A 16815-nucleotide genomic window follows, 5' to 3' on the forward strand; every position below is an offset into this window, starting at 1 on the left:
GTAGCACTGGCGAGTCTACTTTTAGATCCTCCGATCGACCAAGAGTGCTTGGGGGATAACTCTTCGGTTTCTATGATTGGAGATGAAATAGCTGCGGGCTTTCCAGCGCCGATCTTGGATGCATCTATCGCACCTTCTCTCATCTGGCAATATGAAGAAGGCTTTTTATCTAGCAACTCCAGGTCAGGTAGTGAGCTGGAATCTGATTCCACCGAATCTTGTGTGTCGGAATCAGATTCCAGCTCGACTGAGTCTGAGTCCGGTATTCCTGGGGGTGATAACCCGGATGCCACAGTCCTGTCTAGGTCGTTATTTTCATTTTCTTTTGAGTCTGTTGTAACAGAGGGATCTGACGGCTTGGAAATATTTAATGAGAATGATGTGGATGTGGTTTCCGAGTATTTTTCTGTGCCTTTGATTTATTGCTTAAATCAGGATTTTCAAAATTTTGATGAAAACAACGAGGGAGAAATTCCCCCAGTTTTGCAACGGTTAATTGATCAAGAGCAGGAAAGATTTGTTAAACCTTTAATGGATGAAATCACTACTGTGAATGTTGGTACTGAGAAGGACCCGCGGCTGGTCCAGATCGGGTCCACGTTGTCTTCGGAGGAGCGCGAGCGCTTAGTCGCTTTATTAAAAGATTTCAAAGATGTTTTCGCGTGGTCCTACGAAGACATGCCTGGAATCAATCCTGAGATTGTACAGCACCGGATCCCTCTTGATCCCGAGGCCCGCCCTGTCAAACAGAAACTCAGAAGGATCCGCCCGGACTGGGCTCTCAAAATTAAGGAAGAGGTCACCAAGCAAATTGACGCAGGGTTCCTGCTGGTATCTGAATACCCAACTTGGTTGGCCAACATTGTTCCGGTGCCGAAGAAGGATGGCAGAATTCGGGTCTGTGTAGACTTCAGAGATTTGAATAGGGCCAGTCCGAAGGACGACTTTCCTTTGCCACACATTGATGAATTGGTGGATTTCACGGCAGGACACGCCTTGCTTTCGTTTATGGATGGTTTCTCAGGCTATAATCAGATAGTAATGGCACCCGAAGACCGGGAGAAGACTGCGTTCACTACCCCGTGGGGTACATATTGTTATAGAGTGATGCCATTCGGGTTGAAAAATGCTGGAGCTACGTATCAACGGGCAGCAACTACAATATTACATGATATGATCCATAAAGAGGTCGAGGTGTATGTGGACGACATGATTGTCAAGTCCAAAGAAAGAGAGGGCCACTACACCGCCTTACAAAAATTCTTTCAAAGGATCAAAGAGTTTCGGCTGCGACTGAATCCCCAGAAATGCACGTTTGGTGTTATAGCAGGGAAGATGCTAGGGTTTCTGATTACACAAAGGGGCATCGAGGTCGACCCTTCCAAAATCAAGGCCATCTTAGAAATGCCACCACCAAGGACTGAAAAGGAGGTGCGAGGCTTTCTGGGTAAAGTGCAATTCATAAGACGGTTTATTTCTAAATTAACCTTGACTTGTGAACCACTTTTTGGTCTCCTGAAGAAAGGAAAGAAATTCCAATGGGACGGCCGATGTCAAGCAGCTTTTGAGCAGATCAAAGAGTAGCTACAGAACCCACCCGTGTTGTCACCACCAGAGCCGGGGAGACCGTTGATATTGTACCTTTCGGTAACTGAGACTACCATGGGCTGCATGCTCGCGCAGGAGTCAGAAGACAAAGTGGAAAGAGCCATCTATTATCCGAGCAAAAAGATGCTGGATTACGAGACCCGCTATACACCGCTGGAGAAGGCTTGTTTGGCCTTGGTATGGGCAACCAGGAAGCTGCGGCACTACCTGTTAGCTCACTCTGTAATGTTGGTTTCGCGTTTGGATCCTGTCAAATATCTCTTCGAGAAACCAGCACTTACGGGTAGGCTAGCTCGTTGGCTGCTGTTGCTCTCCGAATTTGATTTGAAGTATGTAACGCGCAAGTCAGTAAAAGGGAGAGCGGTAGCGGAGTTCCTTGCCGACCACCCGGTTGAGGGGGATGAAGCGGTTGAGTATCTATTCCCAGATGAAGCCATTCTGCACGTCGAAGATGAAACTTGGACGATGTACTTTGACGGAGCGTCAAACCAGTATGGGTATGGGATAGGGGTGTTGCTGATAGCGCCTGACGATTCCCGTATCCCTTTAGCATTCAAGCTTCAGTTCAAAGTCTCCATCAATGAAGCAGAGTATGAGGCACGTATTGCTGGCCTGGAAGCAGCCCTAGAACTAGGGGTAAGACGGTTGGACGTCATTGGGGACTCGAACCTTGTTGTGTCTCAAGCAAAAGGAGATTGGAAAGTCAAGGAGGAAAGGATGATAATTTACCACCAAACCTTGGATTTGTTAATTCCTCGGTTTGAGAAGCTAAATTTCACCCACCTCGTAAGAGAGAACAACAGGTTCGCAGATTCATTAGCAACTCTATCTTCTATGATAGACATCCCGTCCGGAGTCCGGATGCGTCCAGTCATTATTGATCAGAAGTTTGCGCCAGCATACGAGTCGATTTCCGCCATAGATGAGGTTCAAGACGGCAACCCCTGGTATTACGACATCTGGAACTTCTTGGAAAAGGAGACCTATCCACTAGGGGCAAATGCCAAGGATAAGAGGGCCATCAGAAGAATGGCTGCTCAGTTTATCATCTGCGAGGGAAAGCTGTACAAAAGGGGTCATCTGGGAATGCATAAGCTCTGTGTAGAAGCTGAAGAGTCGAAACGCCTGATGGAAGCCATCCATGAGGGGGAGTGCGGTGCACACATGAATGGAGTAATGCTGGCCAGAAAGATCCTCAGACAGGGCTACTACTGGTCAACCATGGAGGAGGATTGTATTAGTTTTGTTCGGCGATGCCACAAGTGTCAAATTCATGCAAACCGCATGAACATCCTGCCGTCAAAACTGTACAACATGACTTCGCCATGGCCTTTTTCAGTCTGGGGAATTGATGTGATCGGAGCTGTTACCCCGAAGGGGTCAAACGGGCATGAGTTTATCCTAGTAGCGATAGATTATTTTACAAAGTGGGTCGAGGCCCAATCATACGCGGTGTTGAAGGCGTCGCACGTCGCAAAGTTCATCAGAAACAACATCATCTGTCGCTACGGGGTGCCAAACGAAATAATTTCAGATAATGGTTCCCACTTCAAGAAAGAAGTGATAGACTTGTTGGAGAAATACAATGTGGCTTTCCATAAGTCATCTACATACCGGCCGCAGACCAACGGAGCGGTTGAGGCCGCTAACAAGAATATCAAGCATATACTGCAGAAGATGGTGGGAACCTATCGGGATTGGTCAGACAAGCTGCCATTTGCTCTGTGGGGCTACAGGACTTCAATCAGAACTTCTACTGGAGCAACTCCATATTCATTGGTCTATGGAATGGAGGCTGTTCTACCCATTGAGATTGAGGTCCCATCGTTACGAGTATTGACTGAATGCCAGATAGCCGAAGCAGATTGGCAGCAAAACAGATTCGAGGAACTCATGCTCTTTGATGAAAGAAGACTGAAAGCACTGTACCACATCCAAGGCTATCAACGCAGAATTGCCCGGGCTTTCAACAAGAAGGTTAAGTCCAGGAATCTGAAAGAGGGAGATTTGGTGCTCAAAGACAACCGAGCTCCCATCCACGACCCAAGGGGCAAGTTCAAACCCAATTGGACTGGTCCTTACATCATCAAAGCTATCTGGTCAGGTGGGGCTGTGGTTCTGATGGATCTAGATGGCTTGGAGTTCTCACAACCGATCAATATGGACAAGTTGAAGAAATACTATCCTTGAGAGGCTCGCTAGGCCGAAAACCCGAAAGGGCGACCTAGGCAAAAGTCAGAGCACAAAAAATTAGAAAATATAAAAACTGAGCTCGCAAGGTTGAAAACCCGCAAAGGGCGGCCTTGGAAAAAGTTAGAGCGCAAAAGGAGAGTGAAAATACTCAAGTGAACCTCAGCCTGAACTACGTAAGGCTTGATTCCCATCTTTGGGATACATAGGCAACTTCACCTTGAAGTTCAGCCATAAACTTTTCCCCGATCAACTCTGTCCATTTTGATCATCTCAGTCATCTTTATCCATCAGCATTTATCGTGATCTCCGGTACAGTGCTGTTCAGACTAGGGGCAACTTTCCGTTGCCGCGACGGTGCAAAGTTACTTAGACAAGGGGCAACTTTCCGTTGCCGTGCAATGCCGCATTGTTCTTCAGACTAGGGGCAACTTTCCAGTTGCAGGGATCTGGGGTTGTGCATCTCAGTGACAGATTTTCGGCGTGTCCAATTCTGATCCACATCGAAAATAGTTTTGAAAAGTTTTAATAAAAGTTGACTTTGTTCAAATCAATCTTTTTACGACTAAGACCATTTTTGGACCAAAAGCGGAAAATTTTCAGTACCACAACTTTCAATTTCATTGATTTCAAAACTGAGTTCTCCTGCTCTTGCATTACAATTGAGGTGGCTTTTTTGGTACATTCATAAAGAAAACTTGAAAACGCTAAATAAGCAATAAATTTGGGGCATAGTTGAATCAAGTATCTCTGCGTCCCCTCCCAGAGCTGGACGAAGCATCTGATGCCAAGCTAGGCCCAACCTGTGCCTCCTCATTAAGCCAATCCAAGCACTCATCGGACAAAGTGCAACTGAAAGTGGAAGCAGGGGCCAGGAGCTCTCTAGTCCTCCATGCTGTGGCATATCGGGCAAGCTGTGCACCCCGGACCGGGAAAGCGGCTGGGTACTCAATCCCCTCCGGTGGGCAGGTCTGATCATGACCAAACTGACGCAGGAACCGGAACGGAAAATAGAATACGCAGTGGGTTAGACCAATCAATTGGATCCCAATCAGCCGAGACATACTATAGCTCATTGCCGGGAGGTTGAGCCAAGGGCAACGCCAAGCAATGCCGTCTGCGGACAAATTGCACATCCAATCGAACCACCACCTTTCGTCAAGAGCATTGACTAGGCGCTGCCGAAAGAAGTAGCCTCGAGCTGAATAGGCCGGGCAAGAGTCCACAACCTGCAACTTGTCCATTAACCATACCTAGGGGAGGGATGGAAAATGAGAGAATAAAGAACAGAGAGATGTACAATGAGAGAAAAGTAAGACAAGGGTTTTGTGAGAAAAACCGAGCCTGAGGGTCGAGTGATGTGAGCAAATATATATGTAAGGTCGGGTGGGAAACATTACCTGCAGCAGCAGTGGACTCCTAGCAAACCTAGTCGCCTCCCGGCGATAGACAGAATCTAAGCCCATCAGTGTCTCGGCCAAGGTCATGGCAATGCAGCTCTTTCCTTCTCTCAAGCCCTGAGCGACTTCAATCAGGCGAATGCTAGCCCCGCCGAAGCCCGAGGAAAGCAGAAAGTGAGACAACAAACATAAGCAGAGGGCGTGTTGCCGGAAACCCTGCCAATAATGGTTGTTGCGGTCACCGGCGTCGGAAAAACGATGGATCAAGCCGAGGATGTCCAGTTCCCCACTGCAGATCAGAGATCGAGCGTCATGCGCCGTAAGCCCACACATCCGCCCTAAAGCCTGAGCATGGCCAAAACGGAGCTGGGGTAAGATCACTTCAGAGCATTCAGACTCCATCAAAACCTGAAAATCTTCGAAAGTGGGACACATCTCTTGGCCGCCAAAGCTAAAAACATGCGTCACTGGATTCCAGAACCTTGCCGCGGCATGGAGAAAAGGAAGCTGTAGCGGAGTACGGCTCAGCGTAAATAGTGCATTCAAGCCGAAACCCCGGAAATTCAACTTTTCCGAGCCATCTAGAGAAGAGATCCAAGATGTGAGATTTTCCGCGAGAAACGCCTCCATCTTTGTCTAAAACTAAGATGAAATGAATGTTCCCGAAGTTGAGGCTTTTATAGAAGGAAAAACACTATTCACGGGGACACATGTCAAAAACCAGGTGGCTGCAGGACTAAGTGGCCGGCCGGCCACCTTTTCTGGCTGGCCAACCATTTACTTTTTACAAAAATGGCCGGCCAGCTGTCTCTCTCCACAAAATTGGCCGGCCGGCCCCCAAAGGTGGCCGGCAATGCTGCAGTGTATCTCCTTGGCCCTGTTTTACTCTTCAAGGGGAAGTTTCAAGCATTTCCATGCAACGGGAGAGTCAAAGGCCTTCATCTCCCTCCGTTTCAGATGCGTTCCGGTGCCCAGATCGTCCGAAGTACACTCTGTTATTGCTGAGTTTTGATTATCGAGTTGTAGTTTTGTTTATCGAGTTGTTGTTTTGCTTATCGAGTTGTTTGTCGAGCAAACGTGTTTCGTGTTTTCGAGTCATTGCGCTCTGTTTAAGCAATCTTTGTTTAAGTCTTGTTTATTTGCGTTGTCAATGTTATTGCATTTTGTTTATCGAGTTGTAAACTTGCTAAAGGTTCTGTTATATCTTAGTAAGTTGAGTTGCTTAGTTTGTTACGTCGGTTCACTACCTGACTTGGTGATTACACAATGCACATTCCCATTCAATTTCATTTTTGTGCGAAATAAATTGATGCGATACGATGCTAAAAGTTTAAAATACAAACACCTTTTCAAAAGCTATTTCATTCCATCATGCTTTACAACAAACAAAGGTACAAGTTTTACAAAAATAAAACTGCCTAACAATGTGCAAAGTGCTACAAACTACTAGCAAAAAGAAAAATAAAGCAGGAAACAGTGGCATCAATGTCCTCGGGAACGGGAATGAGAAGCACTCCTCATCCTCTTCTGCGGGACAACCTCTGCGCCATCATCATCATCTGGGTCGGAGCTGTCATCCTCAGGATCCCCCTCAGCCTCACCTCTGTTCCCCGAACCAAAACCGGAGCCCCCCTCCTCAGCAGATGTCTCTGACTGACGGTCGGTAGCCTCCTCCTCCTCCTCATCAGGCTCCACCTCTACAACGTGAGCCCTGCGTCTGCGGACAGGCCCTCCTCGAGCTCCTCAAAAAGGCCTAGATGGCCCGGCTCCTCGGGAAGGCCAGGATGGCCCCGCCCCTGAAAAGGCCCGGGTGACCCAACTCCTTGAAAAGGCCCAGATGGCCCAGCTCCCCAAGGAGGCCCAGGTGGCCTGGACTGCGGCTGACCGGACCATGAAGGCATCTGAAAACAAAGAGTTCAATTCAAATACATCAGTCCAAATATATACATCAGATACAGATACAAGCAAAGGCTACGTGAAGTGGGTGCATGTAAATACAGTGTACAAGTGAGGTGTGTGTCAGATGTGCTCTACACAAGTAGTCTATCGATGCAGTAGAAATCAGCATGTCATCAGAAGTATGATAAATGCCAGAAAACTGAAGGGTACCTGAATGCCCGCGACAGACAACTGTGCCTCCCTACGCAGGACCATGCCCTCGAGTGTGGCCACCAGTCCAACCACCTCCTCCATGTACCCTCGCGGTGGCTGCAAATATGAGCTCATAATCATCAGTGAACAAAAATGTCTAAACATCTGAATGATGAATGAAAAACAGTGGAGCATACCAGCGGTGAGTCAGGATCAATGGCGTATCGATCACTGGGCATCGGAGGCTCTAGCGGGATCGGGGTCGGAGAGATAGCCCCATACTGCCACGCCATCAACTCAGTCGGCATATCTGGCCATCCAGGATGAGGATAAGTCGACGGAATCGGAGGAACTGGTCTACTCCCACCTCTAGATGTACCAGCCCTGCTAGTAGAAGGGGCGTCTGCAGCCCGAGCCTGAGCCTGGCCCGAGGATGACATACCGGCAGGCCTCATCATCGGGATACGAGCTCCCGTCAATGGAGGCATCAAATATATGTGACGGTAAGTGGCGTAGTCCCCCTCCTCAATATATAGTAAAGCATCACTACCCAGCATGGCGCCGACTACCTCCGAGTAAGAGAGCCTGTCAGCAGTCCGCATACTGACTGGGGGTACTGCGGGAGGATCCTGAGAAAGATACCCCTATACCTGGCGCAGAAAGCGTTCCCCCAGAAACCATGCCCTGCCAACCGGCCCTTCGAGCAGGACCCTATACTGGGAGATATCCGACCCTCCGGTATACTGAAGTCGGAGACCATCACCCAGGGACACCCAGGGCTGCCATGTGATCTGCGGATGATAAATGCATAAACCAATCAGAAATCGAGAATATACAGAGCAAATCAAAGATGAAAATGAAAGGAACTGAAAGCTCTGAGGTACCTCTGAATGTCGCACAGTGTCAAAGTACTATCGCAGGTAAAGGAGGGTCTCTCGAGGTCTCGGCCGGTGCGGGCCCTCGAACACCAGTGAATATGGGGTCATGGGAACCCCTGCCACCTCCAACTCTGGGGCTAATGATGGGAAGTATACATAGACCCATAGCTGAGAAAAGCAGTGCAGAATGTAAGTACGAAATGCTGAGAGCAAAATACAGACTGTAAAAGTGCGCTGTGTGTGCAATGTACAAGTAATGAAAAGCAGAAATGTAAATCAAGGGGACAGAAAAGTACCTCCCAGGCTCTCCAGTAGTCGCCAAGTAAATCGCCCCGCCCGCGGGAGGTCGCGCTCATATAAAAGTAAAGGGTAGCCAGGCCGGCACCCCCCCAGTCAAATCTACTGACCTGTGATAGGTCGACTAGAGCGCTCAGCAGATATAACCCAACTGTGTTCCCTCTATCGGCGAACAGGGTAGTCCCGAAGAGGAACATAAGGAAACCACGGGCGTACTGCTCCGTCTCCTCGGGAGTCTCAGGCACCATCTCCGCCCGCCGGAAATGGGAAGAGAACCAAGTGTATCGGACTCTCCCAGAAACCCTGTCAACAGGCGGGCGAGCCCCCAATAGATACATCCAAGCGGCCTCCCACTCGCCCATATCCTCATCATAGGGGATGGGCCAACCTCCTATGTCTAAGCCAGTCAACACAGCGAAGTCTAGGGGCGTCATGGTCATGTCTCCAGTGGCAGAGAAATGAAAGGAGTTGGTGGTGTCCCACCATCTCTCTACCAAGGCTGCCATCAGTGTCCTCCTGGCAGGACAACGTGACAACCCGACGCAGAAGGGCTCGAACCCTGCCAAGTCTACTAAGTCTCGGACACCCTCCGGGAGCTCAGCGTACCAGTCCCGTGCGATGGTGGAACCATACCCCCGCACACTGCGGGAACCAACCTACATTCAGAATGAATACATGTGTCAATAATGAAATGAATGGGCTGTGTGCCAATAAAATGAATGGGCTGTGTGCCAATGAAATGAATGGGCTGTGTGCCAATGAAATGAACTGGGCTGTGTGCCAATGAGATGAAATGGGCTGTGTGCCGATGAGATGAACTGGGCTGCGTGCCAATGGAATGAAATGGGCTGTATGCCGATGAAGTGAAATAAGCTACATGCAAATTTTAATCTGGGCTGCGTGTTCAGAAAATTTAAAGTTTGGGCTGCGTGTTCAACTTTCTATCAGTGTGGGCTGCGTGTTCACTATTTAATCTGGGCTGCGTGTTCAGAAAATTTGAAGTTTGGGCTGCGTGTTCAACTTTCTATCAGTGTGGGCTGCGTGTTCACTATTTAATCTGGGCTGCGTGTTCAGAAAATTTGAAGTTTGGGCTGCGTGTTCAACTTTCTATCAGTGTGGGCTGCGTGTTCACTATTTAATCTGGGCTGCGTGTTCAGAAAATTTGAAGTTTGGGCTGCGTGTTCAACTTTCTATCAGTGTGGGCTGCGTGTTCACTATTTAATCTGGGCTGCGTGTTCATAAAATTTAAAGTTTGGGCTGCGTGTTCAACTTTCTATCAGTGTGGGCTGCGTGTTCACTATTTAATCTGGGCTGCGTGTTCAGAAAATTTGAAGTTTGGGCTGCGTGTTCAACTTTCTATCAGTGTGGGCTGCGTGTTCACTATTTAATCTAGGCTGCGTGTTCAGAAAATTTAAAGTTTGGGCTGCGTGTTCAAATTTCAACTAGCGTGGGCTGCGTGTTCACTATCTAATCTGGGCTGCGTGTTCAGAGAATTTAAAGTTTGGGCTGCGTGTTCAAATTTCAACTAGCGTGGGCTGCGTGTTCACTACTCTAATCTGGGCTGCGTGTTCAGAAAATTTAAAGTTTGGGCTGCGTGTTCAAATTTCAACTAGTGTGGGCTGCGTGTTCACTATCTAATCTGGGCTGTGTGTTCAGAAAATGTAAAGTGTGGGCTGTGTGTTCACTTTCGAATTCGGGCTGTGTGTTCGACAAATCAGTGTTTGAGCCGTGTGTTCGCCTCTTAACTAATGTGTACTGTGCGTTCGCAATTAATTAATGAGCCGAGTGTTCAGAAATTCGAGTGTTGAAACTACATGTTCAGGATGCAAGCAAAGTACTATGTCATAAGCTAAACTGCGTGTTCAAGCATGGCAAAGGTGCGAAATGTACGAAAAATACAGAAAATGAAGTAAATACCTCTCGGGCCTCATGAGAGAGGTGATGCTCCGGCTCTCGGAGAAGCAGATCCCCGGGTGCTCTCTCGTCAAAGCTAGTGAAGTGACGGAAAACGGCGCGCGGAAGAACATGTGCTGGAGGATTGTACCTCCCAGGAATAAAAGGTCGGGTCCTCGGGGGTAGGGTCATGGGATCAAAATCATCTCCGGCACCTAGAAAACCTCTGCCGTGGGGAGAATTACCCGCCATTTTCAGAAGATCTGCAAAGGGAGCAAAAATGAGCGAAAATGAGCCGAAATTGGAAAAAGTCAACAAAAGTCAACTCTCGGGAAATGAAAAAGTCAACAAAAGTCAACTCCCGAGAAAATCTTCCAAATATTGAGACAAACTTACCTCAAGTGACGAAAATGCGAAAAGAAGCTCCGAAACCGAAATTTAATCGCTTCAAAGTGCTTGAAACTGAATGTTTTTGCGAAAACAATTTGCACGGGGCGTTGGAAAACGCGTATGAAACTCAGATCTGGAGAAGAAAGTGTTGTAGGAGGCAAGAAAGGGGAAGGTCTCGGCTGCCTTATATAGGCCCCAAGTCTTGGATTGAAGGAGCATCAAAAAGGAGGTGAAAATACCAAAGTGCCCCCGGATTTGGGCATATGGCCAGCCGGCCCTCTTTTCTAGCCGGCCAGCTATCTGCTTTTTGGAAAACTGGCCGGCCAGCTATTTGCTTTATGGAAAACCAGTTGGCCACCTCCCCTTGGGAAGATAAACGGCCGGCCATATCCCCCACATGCCCACCTAGCTCTCTGCAAATTTTGAGGAAGATCGGAGTTCCCGGGACCTAAAAAAGTTCAAGAAAAGTACACTTCCGGTCGCGAAATTGCTCCGTCGGGACTTCGGCTTCGAGATCTGACATATGTCTCATCATCATTCATCGAAATCAAAGTGTATCCTTTTTGAATGAGTTGTAGCCCTTCCAGGAAGTGGGTCGGAGGCCGTAATTGAGTTACCTTCGCCGAAACACGCGTTTCCGTACTCGTTGTTTCATGACAAACGGACACCCTGATTCATGCTCGTGTCACATTATCTTGCATTCTCATGAGCATACCTGCATTAACGTGCACATTTCTTGATATTGGCATACCTCTATACTTGGGCATACGTTGTCACGCATGTTCCACTCTTGCATTGCGATGCATTCACTTGCTGGCACTGCGTGTGTCAAACTTCCAGAATCACATTGGATATATAGCATATTGTACTTGTTGCAATTTCTCTCTTTTTGCAGACACGATATTGTATGTACGGTTCAATTGAGGCTGGTGCGACTAGACGAATCGCGCAGGTATCGTATCTTCTCCGTGTGAGACGTGGCGGGGATTGAATAATCCTCCGCATTCTTAACTGCATGAAATGTAGTTGTTGCTTTGCATTCTTGCTTAAAACTGTTGTATCTATTTGCGAATACTTGCTTCATTACAGCTTGCTGCATTCGCATGATCATTGAGTTATGTTCGACTTCTTGCATATCATTTGCATTTTGCCCCCTGCCTGCGGGCATGCCTGCGGGCACATCTCTGTTTATCTTGTACGTTTGTCTAAGTCTTCGGCCTTGTCAAAAATGGGTCGTCTCTGGGCTTTGACATTCACTCCCGTCACTTATGACTTTCGAGTTCTGTCAAAGAGGGGCAACTGTAGACACCCCATTTTTGACCGACCCTAAGACTCAGACGTCACTGATTGAGCGCTTGGTGATGTTGCATAATGTGCTCGTTCAGAAGTTTCAGAGTCACGGCCGTGAGCCCTGCCTCCGGACTTCCGAACCCTCTTTTGTACCTTGCCTCGGTTTGCGAACCAGGCTCAATTTTCTTTGTTTCTTTTCCTGAGGGAAGGGAGAGGTCCCGTAGACCATCTCTCAATGTCCGTAGGCTACATTTGGTGGTCGTAGGCCATTTTTCCCATTTCGGAGTCCGGTTTCCGGTTTTTCGGGACCGTTGGCCATGTGCCTCGGTTCGGGACCGCCTAACCATCTCCGTTTGTTCTAATTTTTGGCATACTTCCTTTATACTCCCTGTTGAGGGACACTGGGGGCTGAGAAACCCACTTCGTGGCCGAACACCACTTTCGGTGCTTAACAGCCCATTTTCGGGACCCCGAACTGCGCGTTTTGGCCCCCGAACATTCGTTTTGCAACGGTTTTCGTTCATTTTTGGCAGGTACCTCTGTTTTATCATCGGGGAGGTCACTGAAGGGTGGGAGGCCAGCAATTGTTGCAGCAACCAGTTATACATCCTCCGACGCCCTCCGGCGCCCGTTTTTCACACTTCCGGGCTAATGTTGAACACCTTGGGCCCATTTTCTCGAACTTTGAACCACATATTTGTGATGTACACACATGGGAGGATCCTAAAAAGTGGTGACCGGCCATTAATGTTACTTGACCCTTTTGACCCCCTCCTTCCGGGCTAATGTTGAACACCTTGGGCCCATTTTCTCGAACTTTGAACCACATATTTGTGATGTACACACATGAGAAGACCCTAAAAAATGGTGGCCGGCCACTAATCTTGCTTGACCCTTTTGAACCCCTCTTTCCGGGCTAATGTTGAACCCCTTGGACCCACTTTCTTGGACTTTTAACCACAGGGTTGTGTTGTACACAGATAGGAGGACACCATCAGTTGGTGGCCGGCCACTAAATCAGATTGACCCTTTTGACCCCTAGCCGGCCGGCTAGGGGTGTGGCCGGCCGGCCACCTGGAGCAAAAGTAACTGGCCGGCCGAGTTCCTTGCACTGTGCACTTTACAGCTGTGGAGCTTTATCCCCCAGAAAATATCTTTATCCGGGGGATATTTTGTGGGGGAAAGTTTGTCTCCTTTTCCCCCACCTTTACACCCCCTTTTTGGCCCTTATAACCAGCTGGTGGCTTCACTTGTAGGGGTTAGAAAAATTGTTCTTCAAGCTTCCATACACAAATCCCTCTCTATACCTCTCATTTCCTTGAAAATTTCTAAGTCCCTAAGCACCATTTCTTCTACACCACCAAGCTCTACCATCACCACTTCATTTCCAGCAACAAGGAAGGCTCCTCAAAGGCTAAAGGAGCTGCAAATTGATCCAAGAAGCAACAAAAGCTTTAGTCTTCAAGGGTGAGTAACATTTCTCCTCTTTGACCCTTTTTCTTGATCTATTTGTAAGCCCCACATGCTTTTTGTTTCAAGCTCCGGCCCTAACTGAAAGTGGCCCTCTTTTGAGCTCATCTTCACTTTTCACTAAGGGCTCAACCCTGTTTGAGCCCTCCATGATACACTTGCTTCATTGATCCTCTTATATGTCATAATCTTGCATGCTATTTTTGGCCCATGAGTAATCTGTTTTTGAGCATGTTGTAAACTGATATTAGGCTTATTTTGAGCCCCTCTTCAACATTGAAGAAGGGCTCAACACCATTTGGGACTTCCATGTTGTACTTACCTTTATACTCCCCTTTTGGTCCCATTTTTGCATGCAATGGCAGCCTACCATGCTTTTGTTTTTGGCCATTTTACAGTTCTGAAAAAGTGCTTATTTTGGTCCATTATTCATGTTTCATATGGGTCCTTTCATGGTTTGGGATCTCCATATGTCACTTCATGTTGTATCTCTCTTTTATTCCCCATTCTTGCATGTTTAGTTAGCCTATCATGCTTTTGTTTTTGGCCATTTTATAGTTCTGGAAATAGTCCTATTTTGGCCCATTCTACATGTTTTATTAAGGGTCTTTGGCTGTTTGGTGAATATTTTGCATACTTCATGTTATAGCCATTTTTGAGCCTCATTTTGCATTGCATTTTTAGCATGTTTGTATATTGATTCGAAGCTTTCCATATACTGTAAATATTCATATTTTTGGTCCTTCTTCAATGTTGTAGAATGAAATTTTTCAGTTTGGGTTTTGCTTATATCACTTGCTTCATTACCCCTCTTTTGGCCCCTATTCTTGCATGCCATTTTTGCCATACCTATGCTTGCTGTTTGGCCATGTTTATAACTGTGAAAGTGCCTTTTTTGGGACTGCCTAGCTTCTTTCTTTGCATTGCATGTCCATATTGTGCATGTTTGGCATAGCTATAGGCCATTTCGGGTGCCTAAATTCGCATTTCGGGACAATTCCATGCATTTGGTGTCATTTCGCCTCATTTCGGGACTGTTTTCCCCCATATTTTAGTGCTGAAATCCCATTAGAATGATTGCTATCCATTTCATGTCATTACATCGCATTCTGCCATCGCCTCGGTTTGTGTGCCCGCGTGCACGCATTTCGAGGCACTTTATTTTTATCCGCCGGCATCCTATGTGAGTGTGGCTGAGGCTCACTCATGTTGGTATAAGCCATATCATGTTTTCATGTCATTACATCGCATTCTGCCATCGCCTCGGTTTGCGTGCCCGTGTGCACGCATTTCGAGGCACTTCATTTTTATCCGCCGACATCCTATGTGAGTGTGGCTGAGGCTCACTCATGTTGGTATAAGCCCATATCATGTTTTCATGTCATTACATCGCATTCTGCCATCGCCTCGGTTTGCGTGCCCGCGTGCACGCATTTCGAGGCACTTCATTTTTATCCGCCGGCATCCTATGTGAGTGTGGCTGAGGCTCACTCATGTTGGTATAAGCCCATATCATGTTTTCATGTCATTCGCATTGTGTATGCCATTGCCTCGGTTTGCGTGCCCGTGTGCATGCACTTCGAGGCACTTCTTTTTCATCTGCTGGCCTCCTATGTGAGTGTGGCTGAGGCTCTCTCATGTTAGTATAAGTCTATGTTGCATTCTATATGCCATTTTTGCCATATTGCATTGCATATGCCATTGCCTCGGTTTGCGTGCCCGTGTGCACGCACTTCGAGGCCCTTCATTTTCATCTACTGGCTTCTTATGTGAGTGTGACTGAGGCTCTCTCATGTTAGTGTAAGTCCATGTTACATTTTCCATGCCATTTTAGTCACTTGCATTGCATATACCATCGCCTCGGTTTGCGTGCCTGTGTGCACGCATTTCGAAGCATCTCATTTTTACAGCATTGTGCATACTAGGTTGTATCTTAGATTGCATTCTGTCATTTTCTCGGTTTGCGTGCCCGTGAGCACACACTTCGAGGCATCTCACTTTCATAGCATGGTGTATGTTAGGATTGTATCTTAGTCGCATTTCATGCATGTCATGCATATTGCATCGTATTCGGGATAGGAGTTAGCCCGGGCACAGGAAACGAGGTGCATTTCGTACTCCGAGTGACGGAATGTGTCTCAATTCCCCAGTCACCGACACTCCGGATTATCCATGATGGAGTTAGGTTTTAGCTGTAGTTTCGTGTGCATTCATCCTATATTGAGTTGTGCATTTCGACTCCTCGGCCATCATGCCTCGGTATGCGTGATTGGTGGCACGAGGATCGAGACATGCATATATCTGTGCAAATACATTGCTATGCCCCTTTCCTGCTCTCTGTTGCAGCAAAACGAAGAATCAGCAACTTTTTGGGGCTTGGCACGCATTTCAAGAACAGGTGTAAACAGAGGCTAATTGGGGCATTCCGGTGGATTTCCGCGCAAGACAGCCCGGACATGCATCATCCATCAGAAGCAAGGCAGTCCCTGGCTTGCACGCCAGTTTTATTTGCTTTCTTAGTTAATTCATTAATTAATTAGGAATTTGTATATTTTTTTCGGACTGTACTATTCTTTCATATTTGGACTGTATTATTTATTCGGACCCTCTGCGCGAGTGCACAACTGTAATAAGTGTGCGTGTGTGTGTTGTATGTCTTCCAACCCCACGTCTTTCTCCCTTTTATTTATCCGCTTTTGATGGTTAGATTAGGGCATATTTCAATTAGCATACAGTATGACAGCATGTTTGCATTCATTCATCTGTATTGCATGCACCGTGCTCAACGCATCATACTAACTGCATTGTACTTTCAATTTCGAATTGAATACATGTTAGTTGTAGCATTCCATACGCCATGTTTAGAATAGCCGAGCCTGCTATAGTTGCATCTTTGCATGTGTTGCATTAGGCATTTCTGTATAATTAGGATCATGCATGATTTCTAATGAAGTTTCTATTTTGGCTTGGAGTACCCGGTAAGTTTTATGCTTTAGCATCCTTGCATGCGTGTGAGTGACTGCCATGAATAGCATGCTTACCATGAGGCTATGTGCTTATATGATATAACTGCCTGAATGCCTGTGGGTGAAGGTTGGGTTATCTGAATTGGAATAAATCATCAAGTGTTTCAAGCCTACCTGCGGGTAGCAAACCATTTTCAAAAACAAGCATGAAATGTTTTGTTCCAATTCGGGCGACCCAGTCTATACTTATATGCTGCGTGCATCACATAGTAACCTAGGCTAATAACCGGAATAAGAACTCACAATGTCTTCAAAAATAGATATCACGGTTAGTAGAGGCCG

General features: G+C 47.1%; 1 protein-coding gene across 1 annotated transcript in view; it reads right to left on the reverse strand.

The window, feature by feature from the left end:
* LOC145804819 (uncharacterized) overlaps positions 1 to 8076 on the reverse strand; it is a 44869-nt gene extending 36793 nt beyond the window's left edge. Inside the window, exons 1-3 of the mRNA XM_082900015.1 lie at positions 7487 to 8076; positions 7308 to 7406; positions 6924 to 7099 (exon numbers count right to left, since the gene is read on the reverse strand). Coding sequence (XP_082756141.1) covers positions 6924 to 7099; positions 7308 to 7406; positions 7487 to 7891 — 680 coding nt within the window. The 5' untranslated portion in view covers positions 7892 to 8076. The remainder of the gene's footprint in view (positions 1 to 6923; positions 7100 to 7307; positions 7407 to 7486) is intronic.
* Between the last annotated feature and the right edge of the window lie 8739 nt (positions 8077 to 16815).

The sequence above is a fragment of the Camellia sinensis genome, chromosome 1, assembly GCF_055761805.1.
Source record: "Camellia sinensis isolate YWXY chromosome 1, ASM5576180v1, whole genome shotgun sequence".
Taxonomy (NCBI): domain Eukaryota; kingdom Viridiplantae; phylum Streptophyta; class Magnoliopsida; order Ericales; family Theaceae; genus Camellia; species Camellia sinensis.